Source organism: Echiichthys vipera, assembly GCF_963691815.1.
Source record: "Echiichthys vipera genome assembly, chromosome: 4".
NCBI lineage: Eukaryota > Metazoa > Chordata > Actinopteri > Perciformes > Trachinidae > Echiichthys > Echiichthys vipera.
Genome location: NC_139829.1, coordinates 7944196 through 7958107, shown reverse-complemented (window position 1 = coordinate 7958107; position 13912 = coordinate 7944196). Strand labels below are relative to the sequence as shown.

Below are 13912 nucleotides of genomic sequence, written 5' to 3'. Positions count from 1 at the left end.
TGTTCTCCTGAGCTCAACTGATCTTATTTCCTCTACTGCATCTCAATTTTGCTGTTGGGGTTCAACGCTCGGCCTCTTTCCTCCTCTATTATAAATCCCAGATTTTCAAAGCACTGGTACAAAGAGGCTTATTATTTTAAACCGAAAAAATGGATTGACTTCATCCATTTTTGACATAAAACTTTATTTTTGTAATGGAAAAGAGCAACTACAGACAGTTATCCAATGACACATCAGATTACTTGTGCATGTATGAATAAAATGCATGCAAATCGAAATAAACACATTTTTTTCCTTTTTGCCACTACTTGTCATCTTAATCCAGAATCCTTTTCAAGTCAGAGATCCCTTATCTGCTGCTGCCCTGTAATGGGGGTTACTGTAGCGTGCAGCTTTTGTGTTTTCTGTGTGCAAGTTTGAGCCTGAGAATGTTTGAAATGCCATCCAATTTAGAAAAACAAGTATAGGTACCTAAAATGCTCAGCAATCAGCGATGTCAGCATGGAAACAATGCTTGCTGACGCAGAGAGAAAACTTTTAAATAAGTGTCCAAATCCACATATGCTTGTAGCCTCCTCTATGTCTATTTCCCAGGCACTCAACCTAAATATATAAGGCCACGGGGGACATAAAACCCATTTATGTATTCCGCTAATCTAAAAAAAAAATTAAAGTTTAGTTAAAATAGTTTTTCTGCCAGAACTGTGTGAATTTAATGAGCTTCCTATTTCATATTTAATCCATTTTTATCCAAATTAGAGAATCTGACGAACACAGTGCAAGGTAATAACTATTTGTACCATAACTAACTATCAACTAAGATTTCTTTAGTCGATTACACCAAAATGACTGATTAGTTGATTAATGGACTAAGAGGCGACAGCCCTAATTAAAAGTAAAGTTAAACTAAAAATCAAGCATAAGGAACTCACATTTCAAAAGGTCAGTTTGGTAGTCATTAAAACCATTGACATCCTAATGTATCAGTCTCTAATTCTTCTATTTTTGATCTATCCAATTCGCGTACAGGCATTTGGGAAAGAAAGCAATAGAAGAGTCGAAGAAATAATAGTTGTGAGAGTCCAAAGAGTATTGTCCGGTACTGAATGATGAAAACACACAGTAGGTAGTATGGAAGCTGACAGAACTGCCTTTTATTAAAAGGAAAAGGTAAAGAGCTAACTCACAGCTTTGTTTATTTGATTTTAATCTCAAAGAAAATGTGTTGGATTTAGAAATGGTTTTGGATGACTAAAATGTAAAATTAGATTACAGTCATCCTGTTTAGTCCCACTCAGGTGAAGCCTATCCACCATGACTAAAGTACAGGCGAGGTCATGCGATCTCCCACATCTGCCCCCTCACACTTACTTCACCCAAGGTGAGGACAACGAGGTTAAGGGGCGACACAAACATCCAAAGCTATGCAAGCAAATGAGCACTTTACAAGGAGGTGGGCTCTGGAGTGTGTGTGACTGAGAGTGTATGTGACAGTGAAGCGCCGCTCATTAATTCATAAGCAGCAGGCTACGAATAGAGCTGCAATCTTGTGTGGAGAAACCACTGGGGAGGAAGGTGGGGAGGAGGAAGTGGGACGCAGAGGGCAGGTTTTCTAACCGCTGCAACTTTCCCCTCATTATCCTGATTCGACAGCTCAGAAGCCAATGAAGAGCGAGCGCCTGGTTACCAGGGCAGAAGTGCATTCCTGGAACTGATGCCGTCTCTCTGGAGCCCCACACCTGACTTCAAAAACAGGAGGCACATTTTTGCCAAGATGTCAACTTGGCAACCTGGGGGACAGACTCTGCAAGAGGCTGATTGCAGTGTTTTGGATGCGTCACCCTAAATAAGATTTAACCACCTGCTCGGGCCAAACCTACGTCACAACAACATCATTTAAAAAAACCTTATACGAGCGGATTAAATCGGTCTGAATAAGAGCGCCGGGTCAAAAGCACCAGGTCTCACTTATAAAACTATATGTTACTGGTCAGCAGAGGAAGACTTTTTGCATTTGAGACAGAAGACAGACTAAAGGACAGACTTCAGTGATGTCTCGTATATCTTTGTCTAGCTTGCTCTCAGATTGTTAGCAGCCAAAAGGTTACACAGACCTGTCAGGTACCCTCGAGGATTTCTATTTAGCCTACTTTCATATACACAGAACTACATGACAGCTGCGGCGCGCTCTCTGCAGACCTCCGCTGCTCCGACCTGTTGGGAGCTCCATTCATCTGCACACACCACCACGACAGAGCTGGATTTTATTCAGCTAAATATCTCCTCAACAAAGAGCTGTAAAGGGGAAATTACATCTGTCATTCATGTTATTAGCCTGCAGAGTTACAGATTTTGAGCTGTAGATAATGCCTCCATACATTCAATGGAAGGGGGTGGACAAATTAACCAACATGTGCAAGCAAAGGGGAAACTTTTGGTAAAAGTACTCTGATGAGTTATTTTTCTCAGTAGGTAACACTGTAACACAACTAGTTTCTTTTTAATGGCAGTAATCTTGTCATGTAGCTAGTTACTTTCTAAAGTAACGTTACCCTACACTGCTGGTCGGCATTAATAGTCTTGGAAAAAAAACAAAATACAGCTTTTTGTACATTTTATAAATTGAGTTTTTCTCTTCAAAATTATAATCTCCACCCCTGATAATAGATAAAGAATAGAGTAGAAGAGAATGGAGACATTTTGTTGCTGATGCCGTTCGACGCATATGTGCATGCTGCAAATATAAATGCTTTTACTACTATTTTTTTTACTTTATTTTTTAATATTCAGCAGGCTTTATTTTCCATCTTATGCATTCTATGTTAATATTATTTTAAATTACTATCCTCAAGTGTTTTATTTTCCATCTGGTCCTACATTAATTATGGAATTATATGTTTTTGTGTTCATTCTGTCTATTTTCCCTTCACTTTGTGCTGCATTTCTTGTATGAAAGGCACCGTACAAATAAAGTTCAATATATCTTGAATATATATTTTTAAATTCTATCCTTCAGTGATAATATGAATATTAAAAAAAGGGCTCAGTCAGCTCAGTAACAAGTTGGGGAGACGAGAAACTAAAGCTTTGGAAGCATTTCGCCCCTGAATTCTACAACAAGCATTAGTGTTATTTCTTCCAGTTGTTTGGTCAGTGATTTTATGTTGTGTGTGTGTGTTAATAAGCGTGTTATTACCTTATCACAGTGCAACTCGAGGTTCAGGTCTCCCTTGTTTGTGTGCAGACGGACGTAGCCTTTCTTTTTCACATACTGGTAACGCACGGTGTCGTCTGCGATGGCCTCTATAACATAAAATCACGCATTTAGCCATTTTGTCATTTGATGACATCCGAGATTATGGCTGTTGCGTGGAAACACAATCTTAAGACCTTATTGATTATGGACGAGTCTCAGCTTGATGTTGCTAAAGGTAAGATCTCTGACTTTAAAATCTCCCAGAGCTGATATATGTATATATATATATATATATATATACATACATACACACACACACACACAGTATAAAGACAACTTGTCTCAGTATTGGCTGATTGACTAAGAAACACATCCGTAAAAATATACAGCATGTCATCCTTTTTTCAGAAACCTGAACTGGGTCATTAAATCCAAACACTGTCCTCCTCTTCTGAAGTGTACTATACAGTTGCATAACAGCAAATCTCTCCGATGGAGCAGCTCAGAGGCTGACAGGAGAGAAAAACAACAGTCAAAGTGAGCAGCTCCAAGTTGCAGCTACATTCAGCTGTGCTAAAAAAAAAAAACAGCAGGCGTGACTAGCCGGTCTCCCCTGGATAGTTAACGATTAAAGCAACTAAAGAAAGAAAGGGTGAATGTTTCGGTCTGCAGAGGTTGTTTTTTTTGTGTGTGAGAGATGTTCACTTGCCTGCTTCCTGTGTTGTTGTAGGAGTCATGGCCGTGGATGTGAAGGAGGCAGAAACTTTGCCTCTAGAGTAGTGGGCCTTAGGGAAAAGAAAAAGAAATTCATTTTATATCATATTCTTTTTAAAACACCACTTCTACCTGGGAAAGGATGCTTTTATGGTGTTAAAACTGTCTTAAAATGGCCATCGAATGGGCTTGATTTTAGTTCCTTTAGTACAGGTAGAAAAGAGATTGGCAGCAATCTACTGATCAACAGATACCGACTAAAAATACAGTAACATTGTCTACGCAAGTACGCAAATGTCAGGTGGGGGAGTGGGGGGCATATGGAGAAAATCATTTCTTACACTGTGTTTTCTGCACAAAAGGAAGAAAAAATAAAAAGATGATGGGATGTCTGAATGAAAAGTTGAGGATGTGTCATAAATATGCCGACTCATACGGACATGTACAGCTAGAGCTCTTGATCTCAAAAAATGACTTTGTTACGATCTCGAAAAACCTCAAATTTAAATCCATTGGACAATGCCTGTGTAGTTAACCTCTTGTCAAATATTTGCACTTTTTTGTTGACTGTTGAATCTCTGTTGTGCTTCATGTAGCGATTTTTGTTTATATTGTTTTGTATAGTGGTTCTGACTTGTGCTGTTGCCTTCTCGGCCAGGTCACCCTTGTTTTTTTACCTGGCTTTTTACCTGGTTAAATAAAGGTTAAATTAATAAATAAGGGACCACCGTTGGAGGCTGAGCACCGTTCCTTCCTATGAAAGTTGTTCAGTTGCGCATGAAGCCAAAAGAGTTCAACTTTCGTGTCTAAAAATACCTGGATGATGAACACGGCTTATGCATTGTTGGGCCCAAGACACATTATCTTTTTCATACTGTCCGTCTGAATATACCCATTTGATTCACTGTTTAAAATGCTCCTTTTTGGCAACTGTCTCTTTAAGACCCCCTCCTATAAAAGCCTAGTCTGCTCTGACTGGTCAGTGTTTGGGGTTCTTACGCATCTCCATCTCTGCACCGTCATTGTAGTCGGGGAATGACTGTAACAGCAATGTGAATGCACTCCTTATATATGGTACAGTTGTGACATCACAACGGTACAGAAGTCCTGACGGCTCGTTTAAAGGCACAGTTTCTGAATACAAACTGTGTGCATTTCTCTGTGCTTTGAGCATTTTGATACTTTCACAGTATCTATGTAGCACCTCCACCTGCTTTATAAATAAAAAGACATGGAATTCTCACTTTTTACTATATGGGACCCTCAATATTTTCTGTTTCCAAGGATACGAGTGAGCTTTCACGCTTGTGTGTAGTAATTGTTCTGCATTAGCTGTGAGTTGTTTAATGGATTAGTTGATGAAAAGGAAATTAATTAGTCAGTTAATCGTTTAGGTTAAGCAACACAGATTCCAGAATCGCGTGATGATTTGCTGCTGCTTTTCTTTACTTTATACCCCCTCTAAATTAAATGTGATTGTATGTTTCACTATTACATCTACAGACTAATCCATAGATATAGTGATAACTCCATTATGAAAATTAAAACACTACTTGCGGCCCCTATTTGTAAATGAATCCCTGTTGAGAAACATTCCTCTAGAGATCATGATCAGCTCAGTACGTCGAGCAGCTGCTCAGAGGCACTTTAACAGGGTGGACACATACTTGGCCGGTCCCCATATTTACATTAAGTGGTGCATTAAGTGCAATCTAGCTTAACGACAGCCTCTGCAGCTTGGAGATTTAAACCATCTCATAATTAATGGGTAATGGAGATGCTTTAAGGTTAGATTATATTAGAAAAGCTGAATAGTAATATACAGCATCCAAAAATACCACCAACAAAGCAGTGAGATTGGAGTTATTTAAATCAATAGAATAACAGTGCAGGAGATGAAAGCGAAGATGTGGAAATGAATTTCAAAAGCTCATTTCTACTCTATGGTCTGGGTTCAGCATTCTTCTGCTCTAGTTCTTGTGAAGGCGCATGAAAGCCCAGACTTTACCTTGTGTGCACCCATCTGACCTATATTCCCCCGCTCCCTCAGACGCTGTCAGAGCATCACCAGCACTGTGAACTCGAGACGGAGAGCAAACCAAGGAAAAGCCCTGGCGTCCAAAAAAATAATAAACGGCGCAGCATCAAAGGAGAGCAGATAAAGAGAGGAGTTGTTGATGCCGTTCAAATTGAATCAGACTTCATCCTCCCAGGTTATCCAAGGACACGGTCACAGTGGTAACACAGCCGCGGATTAGGTTTTTTGCTACACATCTGTGTGTTTGTTTCCCCTACAGTTAAACCGGACTTAACTGAGGGCAGACACGCAGGAAGGTTACTCGTATTCAAAAGGTATTTTAAAATAAAGAACATAAACCTACTGCATATTCAAAGAGGCCTTTGTTTACTCAATTTCTCTCTAAGGCTAATGTTTCAGTGCTTGACATGTTCTTACTGCCTAAGTCTTTATTTTTTTTTAGATTTGCTTAAATCCCTGTAAGTGCAGAGTATTATTCATCTACCGTTCAGCACTGTAAAAGGTCTTTGTTCTGTTCCTGGATGCAGTTGTTTATCTTGCTGCCTACGTTACCGTCATTACTGTGTGTTTGGCTCCCTCCTGTGTACAAAGTCAAAAATGATGACTTCACCAAATGAATGCTGCAGCAGCACAACTGAAGAATGAAATTATTCATTATTGCATTGCATTAGAGCTCATCCAATTGTTATATTTTTTTAAATGAAATGGGCACAATATTATTATGTACACGATGGTAACTGAAGAAGTGCCCCCAAATGTACAAGTGCCCCTGGTTGGGAATCACTGGACCAATCGACTAAGAGGGAGCAGCATTAAATATCTTCATTCAGCCGAGAGTCTTTGGGACCTAATAACATAATCCTGATCCCATAGGCATCCAGGAATTGAGCGCCTTGCTCCTAGCTTTATCTGAGGGGACGTCCACAGTCTCAGACTTTACAAAAAACATGGATTGCATGTTGACGGATCCATTTCTGTGACAAATAAATGAATACACGACTGGAAGTTCCACTCTTCCATGAGATCAGAGACTGAAGCCGGTTCTCCAATCAAAGGGAACTTTTGGAGACTGATGAGAGTTTGTGATGAAGTATTTGTTGCCAGGAAGCCCCTATTATGATGAATTACATATTCATTTACAAGCAATGTTTGGCTGGCGAAGAGCTCCTATTAGATTATAGAGTTTTGGTCATTCTCATATTACATTTTATATCATAAAAATATAAAACTTCCAGGAGGAATCTCTGAATATCCAAGCCTTGTTTCTTTATGGTCTTCAGTGGTTTTCTAACACGTTTTCACCATGTCATAGTCCTCTGGAAAAACTTTTTTGTAGAACTATGCATTTTGCCCTCATCATACGTGCTTTTGCTTACCGCGTTTAATTTGTCCGTCTTCTTGGCCTGTGGTTCCCTCATGGTGGAAGCCAGGAGCTCGTCCCCCTTGTACTCTTTGTACAGCTCAGCTAAAGTCTCCCTGGTCTCCATATTGGTGGTCTTCAGGTGGTAGGCCGGGTCCAGCTTGGCCTTTTCCTCATCTGAACCGTGCCAGGGAAACAAAAGCAAGAGGAAGGAAACAGTTTAACCAAGTCACTTTTATATTCCATGAGAACTCCACTCCAAAAGAAAGTTTAACAAAAAAAAAAAGGGGGGGGGGGACTCTCCACCACAAAAAGTTAATTTACAAATGACAGTCTGATACCCCACCTGGATCCAACACCTTCAGGTTGTTTTTCACGTGGAAGAAGTCAGAAACATTGAATTTATCCAGGTTTGTGGGGTCCTACAAAGAGAAACCCAAAAAAGTGAGTTTTCTTTGGTTTTCACTAGATAATGTGCTTTCAATGTTGCAAACCAAAGCAAAGCAGCAACCCACCTGAACTATTATAATGTCCTTTCTGGTGAAGGGTTCGTCAGTCAGCAGATCTTTAAAACTTTTAGTCTTGATGTTGAGTTGCTCAACAGCCTGAGTGGAAACAGAAATATTAAGAAAAACAAAAACATCTTTCTGCTCACGCTTAAAGGGGATCAGACAATTATAACAATTATATTTATTTTTTAAAATGTCAATTTTCTGTGAAACCAGAGGGACCTGTCCTGCACAGTGTATAGGGATGGGTATCATCAGGATTTTATTGGTACCGATACTGCTCATCAATACAGATACTTATAGACACTCTTATCCATAGTACGAGTTTCCTGTATATATAATAAGTGAGAAGCAATTGCTACAAATGTCTGTTCTACAACTATAAGCATTTTATGAATTATCTCTGGTTGTCATGACAGCGCATTACACCAGTGGAAACTTTGATGTCAGAATGAAATATTTTCCCATAAATAACGATGGCAGCACCGTGTCGGGAGCTTATCAATACTTTAGTACTGGACAATCAAAAACCGATACCAATTTAGTTACGGTTCTCGATACACATCCCCAACAGTGGGCAATCCTCAGTTTGTTGTACACCACTAATTCAGTCTGATGTAAGGCTGCATCTCATGAGTTCATGTGGGCTGAGCCTCTGCACTGTATCCAACTGAAATCAAAATCAATAACATCAACTGTGTGTCTAATTTTAGACATTGATCCGTGTTACAGAAGTATTTTAGTGAGGATCAATGCAGGGAAAGTGTGCGAGTTCACCAACCTCATAAGAATACACGTTGCCGGTGACCTTGTTGGCCACGATGTGAGAGTTATTCGTGAAGACGTTGTAAAGAACAGGGCAGTGGTACTTTCCTGGAACAAAATTAAAAGAAAATCAGAACCTCATGTAATGGGCTTCTCCTACTGAATTATATCACCCCTCCCACATATTCTTCTCCACTTGCTTTAATTGCCCCCCCAAAAAATGAGCCTGTTGAAGTCTAATTTTCATTTTACACACAGCACGGCAGTAAGCTATGAGTGGCTTTGACCTTTTCATTCCAAACTACTGGCTGATTTGTGATTAGAATCAGGAAAATAAAGCTCTAATTACAATATTAACCTTTTATCCCCCTAGTTTGAATCCTTTAAAGGGTAAAAATGCATTGAAAACATGCATATTTACCATCGTTGTTCTTTGCAATGTTAAGTTTGATGAGGGACTTTGCTTCCAGTTTCTGTGGGAAAGAAGAAAAACTGAGGTGTCAGTGTGCGAGTCGTAAAAATAATGGGAAAGATTCCTGTAGTAGTAGTGTTTATGTCTACCTGCATAAGAACAGCAGATGAAAAGTTGCTAATAGCTAAATTTGATACAGTGCATTTCTTCTGTTCGTATGCGATGAATGTTTTGCAGGTCAATATTTTACTGACAATGATGGCAGAAGATAAAACAGGGGCGTTCTCTAAAACATGCTATATGATGTTGCTTGCTTACCTCTCCAGAGATTGGATTAGTACCATATCTCTTGATCCATGGGACAATGCTCCTGAAACACATGGTAGCAATTAAGTTATTCTTTTCTCTCATACTGTCTGTCTGAAACACTTCATTTAAGAGCCTGTGTCTTTAAGTCCTCCTCTAAAAAAAAACACCTGTATGCTCTGATTGGTCAGCATTCCCAGGACTTCTCTTGCTTTATAATTCAAAAAGACATGGAAATCTCACTTTTTTTTAAAACCTAAACTTGTGTTATGCTGACAGACAACTCAAGCAACAGCACGACCCTTAAAGTCATCCTTAATAACCATCTAGTACCAGACCTAAGCAAGCAACAAGATATGTTTGAGTGACATCAGACAGTGAAGGGGTCACTTACTGTATTTTAAAAAATTTAAATTCAGCATTATCTACTTACAGCAGGTCAAAGACGACTCCCTCCTCCGTACAGACAGGATACTCAAATGGCTGCAGGGACAAGCTGAAATGTGAAATAAGGTTGAGTCAAAATGGTGTATAAGACAACAATAACCCAGCACACAGATTTTCATGGATTTTCCCCATCTGTGAAATATATTGCCGTAAAGTATCCATACAACTAAGACAGATCTAATGTACGTCTGTTGGAGTTAACAAGTGTCTTCTCACCTGCAGTGGTCAAACGGAAGCCGTCGGAAGTTTGCCTGCGGGATTTCTGAAATACAATACAAACAAACTAATAAGTTAAAAGACAAATTCCTTAATTTGTCCCGCAATGGGGAAATTCAATTTTCACTCTATTATTAATTTTCATGTTACACACACACAGGCCCGAAATACACACACATGCACAGACAGGACCTATATACATGCAATTAATGGAGAGATGTTAGAGCGAGGGGGCTGCCAGTGCCTTGCTCAACAGCACCTCTGCAGTTCCCAGGAGATGAACTGGCACCTCTCAAGCCACCAGTCCACACTCCATTCATGGTCCACACAGGGACTCGAATCAGCGACCCTCCGGTTCCCAGCCAAGTCACCTATGGACTACTGCTGCCCCTTAGTTAGAATATATTATTATACGTAGGTTAAGATACCCAAAGATATATAAATAAATAAAATCTGCCTGTGATTGCACATAATATAGAGAAATGTATCAATAATTATAATGCAGTTATATATATTTATAATTATAAAAATGACAACCTGCATAATGAGTATAGTTCAAGGACTATAAGTATATTTTGATGCTAATACTTTTGTACTCATAGTTAAGTAAGATTTTGAATGCAGGAGTATTTTTACACTGTAGTATTGTTTCTTTTACTCAAATAATTTAAAAGATCTAAGTAGATGTTGACAAAATTTTTTTCTATTTTTAAATAATAGGCATCGGCCAACACCAATGAGCAGGTTAAGGCGATTATCATGCAGGCACAGCTGCTGTTAAGTCCTTATCACACGTGTCTGCCCATGCAGAGCCTCTAATATGAGCAAACACAGTTTTTATTATGATTACTATTGTTAATTTTTGATCACTTAGATTATGGCTATTTATTTGCCTTGTGACAGTGTAACAAACAAACAAAAAACATTCTTCAGGACAGTTTTGGGAAGATGCTTAAAAAGGTTTTGAGCCCTGGACTATTACTACTATTAACTACCATGTACCTTGGGCATTCCCCATATTCCATCAATCATTTTTTTGTTAAATAATATATTAGATTGTAATGGAATTATAGAACAAATCATTTTTAAAAATGAAATACGTACCTTGTATTTTTCTTAATAGTTTCTAAAATGGCTGAGAAATCTAATCCCATATAGTTGTTTAGTATAGTTGTCAATAGTAAAATGCTATGTTTTATCAGATAGGGGGATGACAGAAAAATAGTCTAAAGACAATCAGCAACAATTTAAAAGACAACAAACGCGTGGTATATTTATAACTATATCTGAGGCAACATATAAAACACAACTTACCTGCTCGCTTCCCTCCATAAAAGTGTGTGTACTCTGAACATGTGATGTACCTGTAAGAGGGACAAAACACACACAACTAAGAGTGAAGACAATGAAACAACCTTAACTAAAGGAAGCCTGTGAATGTTCTCATTCGTCCAGGTCATCGTTATCCTCAAAGCAATTTCAGTCAAAAACAACTGGACTGGTTGTTTGTCTAGGAAGACGTTTCACCTCTCATCCAAGAGGCTTCATCAGTTCATGTACGCATCTGACCAGGCTGGGACTGGTCCGAGCCTGGTCAGATGCGTCAGATGCGTACATGAACTGATGAAGCCTCTTGGATGAGAGGTGAAACGTCTTCCTAGACAAACAACCAGTCCAGTTGTTTTTGACTGAAATTAACTAAAGGAAGAGGCTGCTGTACGTTAGCCAGCTAAGCTAACAACAACAAACACGTGCTGCGTCGTGACGCTATTATTCAGGATATCTTAATTACTAACATTTTGTCTTTCTGGTGCTGTCGCTTCCCCATTTTGAGTTTTTGTGTGGATCTGAAAGACTATTGGGGTAAAAAAAAAGACAATTTTAAGTCTGCTGCAAATCCAACCGATGTCCTTTTTGCGACTTCCTGTTGACGTTCTTCTTCGTCTTCGTCATTAACGGCACACCGCTGATAACAGCGGCGCTCTGTCGCCCCCAGCTGGAAGAATTCAAACTTAATTAAAAACTTTTGTTTTCATTAGCAAACCCCACATTTCTTTCATCGTGTGAGATAATTATATTCAATCTTCTTGACAGAGTCAAATGGTCAAATCTTGTGACACAAACACTTGTATAACAGTTACGCTTTATACTTAAGAAAAATTATAATGACATAACATAAGTAAACTTAAGAAGAGAGAGTACTTAAATACACAAAAAAGGAAGTGGAAAATAAAACAATAAATATAAAGTTAACTATTAATAAACAATTCATTTCCTTAAAAAATCTTGTAATATATCAGCAAATAAAAACATAATAAAACACTGTAAGGAAATAGAACCCGGTATATGGAATATAAAAATGGGAAATAAGAATATTTATATGTAATATATACGGATGTAAATTAGTAGCAGAAGTACTCTGATACACAAGTGGTGTTGGATTGCACTGAGCTGCGCTGCCAAACACCAAACCCTTTTCCCCTGCAGAGTGAGGTGTTATCTACCTGTAAATGTCTTTGCACCTTCAAAGGGCTTATGGGCATGGCCCCTCAGTGTGCAATATCCTGTCTGTCATCTCTTTATGAAGGCTCCATCAGTGACAAAGGGATCGAAGAGGATGAAACGCACCTGCCCTTTTCACTTCAGCCCACACTATCATGGATCCACCACCAGTTGTAGGTTTAGCGCTGTACTGCCTCCTATTGGGGACCTTAGACACGTTTGAATAAATCAAGTCACTGATTGGATAGATATGGGACACATTTACCCAATCAGCTGCCATCATGTGACCGGGTTCATAAGGTCAGTTTTGTTGTCAAATGATCCTCACTTACAGTTACTAGACAGTACAGCGGCAAAATGTCAGAAAGGAAATGTGAGAGCAGAGCACGAAAAAGAGAAGCACAACGACTGAACGAACAGCGGCACCAAGATCTACTAAAGAAAATTCCTATTGACAGGATTTTGCGGACTCTTCTTCTGTTATAATGTTTTTTTTTCAGACAAAGCATGATTAAAAATGTGGGGGGCCCAAACAAACAGTAGCCCAGGGGCCCATAACCGCCTTAATCCGCTACTGGGGGGTAGGCCTATTTGGTGTGGTAACCTAACAGGGGTGTGTGTGTGTTTTAGTGTGTGCATGAGGGGGATAGAGAGACGAGATGTGTGTGTTGAAGGCAATACACTCGCAATTTACCATGAATAAGTTACCATTGAAACAATTCAAAGTAGTGGATAAAATTCTACCTGCCACACGTGTTCACTCAAACAGGTTTAAAGACAAATAGATGAATTTATAAATGAATCAGAGATAGATATTATCAGGAAGAGCGACTCACTCTCTTCCTGTTTACTGTAACAACAAGCAGCGAACAAAACACCACTGACACGTTTACTCAACCAAAACTATAAAGACTGATCAGGGAGGTGACGTTATGTTTAGCATTCATAAAAAAAACTAAACACAGAGGACAGCTAACGTTACAGGTTCTCTTCCTGATTCTCCGTAACTACGGCAACGGAACAGTGGCCCGGTGAAGTGCTCTGAGCTTTCGGCTCAGACGCTCTCTCAGCGTCTGAGCCGAAAGCAGCCCGTTGTTAACGGGCTGCTTTCGGCTCAGACGCTGAATCATCGATGTCGTGCTGTTGGGTTATAACAGTCTAGTTAACAGTGGACACACTGCACCTTTTAGCTTCTATTTTAAGTGTGAAATGATCCAAAACGTATTCTCTGCCTTTTGCGGATTTAGTGGTGTGCATCCGCAAAAACGGGTCCATGTGGAACTATGGTCGAATACCCTGAAGGAGGCGGGTCTATCTGATGATCTCCGGCTGACCAGGCTGCATAACACGCCAGATAGGAATTAAAGGAATCATGGAGGCAGAGATTTTGCCTCGATGCAGTTTTGTAATCGAGTAATTCAAGTTACTCGATTAATTGTTTCAGCCC

The 13912-nt window shown here is 39.4% G+C and overlaps 1 protein-coding gene across 1 annotated transcript in view; it reads right to left on the bottom strand.

The window, feature by feature from the left end:
• ppil2 (peptidylprolyl isomerase (cyclophilin)-like 2) overlaps positions 1 to 11892 on the bottom strand; it is a 34347-nt gene extending 22455 nt beyond the window's left edge. The window contains exons 1-12 of the mRNA XM_083912123.1: positions 11760 to 11892; positions 11278 to 11327; positions 9964 to 10009; positions 9734 to 9796; positions 9313 to 9364; positions 9004 to 9055; positions 8599 to 8690; positions 7824 to 7913; positions 7655 to 7730; positions 7325 to 7485; positions 3906 to 3981; positions 3197 to 3303 (exon numbers count right to left, since the gene is read on the bottom strand). Coding sequence (XP_083768249.1) covers positions 3197 to 3303; positions 3906 to 3981; positions 7325 to 7485; positions 7655 to 7730; positions 7824 to 7913; positions 8599 to 8690; positions 9004 to 9055; positions 9313 to 9364; positions 9734 to 9796; positions 9964 to 10009; positions 11278 to 11327; positions 11760 to 11791 — 897 coding nt within the window. The 5' untranslated portion in view covers positions 11792 to 11892. The remainder of the gene's footprint in view (positions 1 to 3196; positions 3304 to 3905; positions 3982 to 7324; positions 7486 to 7654; positions 7731 to 7823; positions 7914 to 8598; positions 8691 to 9003; positions 9056 to 9312; positions 9365 to 9733; positions 9797 to 9963; positions 10010 to 11277; positions 11328 to 11759) is intronic.
• Positions 11893 to 13912: the final 2020 nt, after the last annotated feature.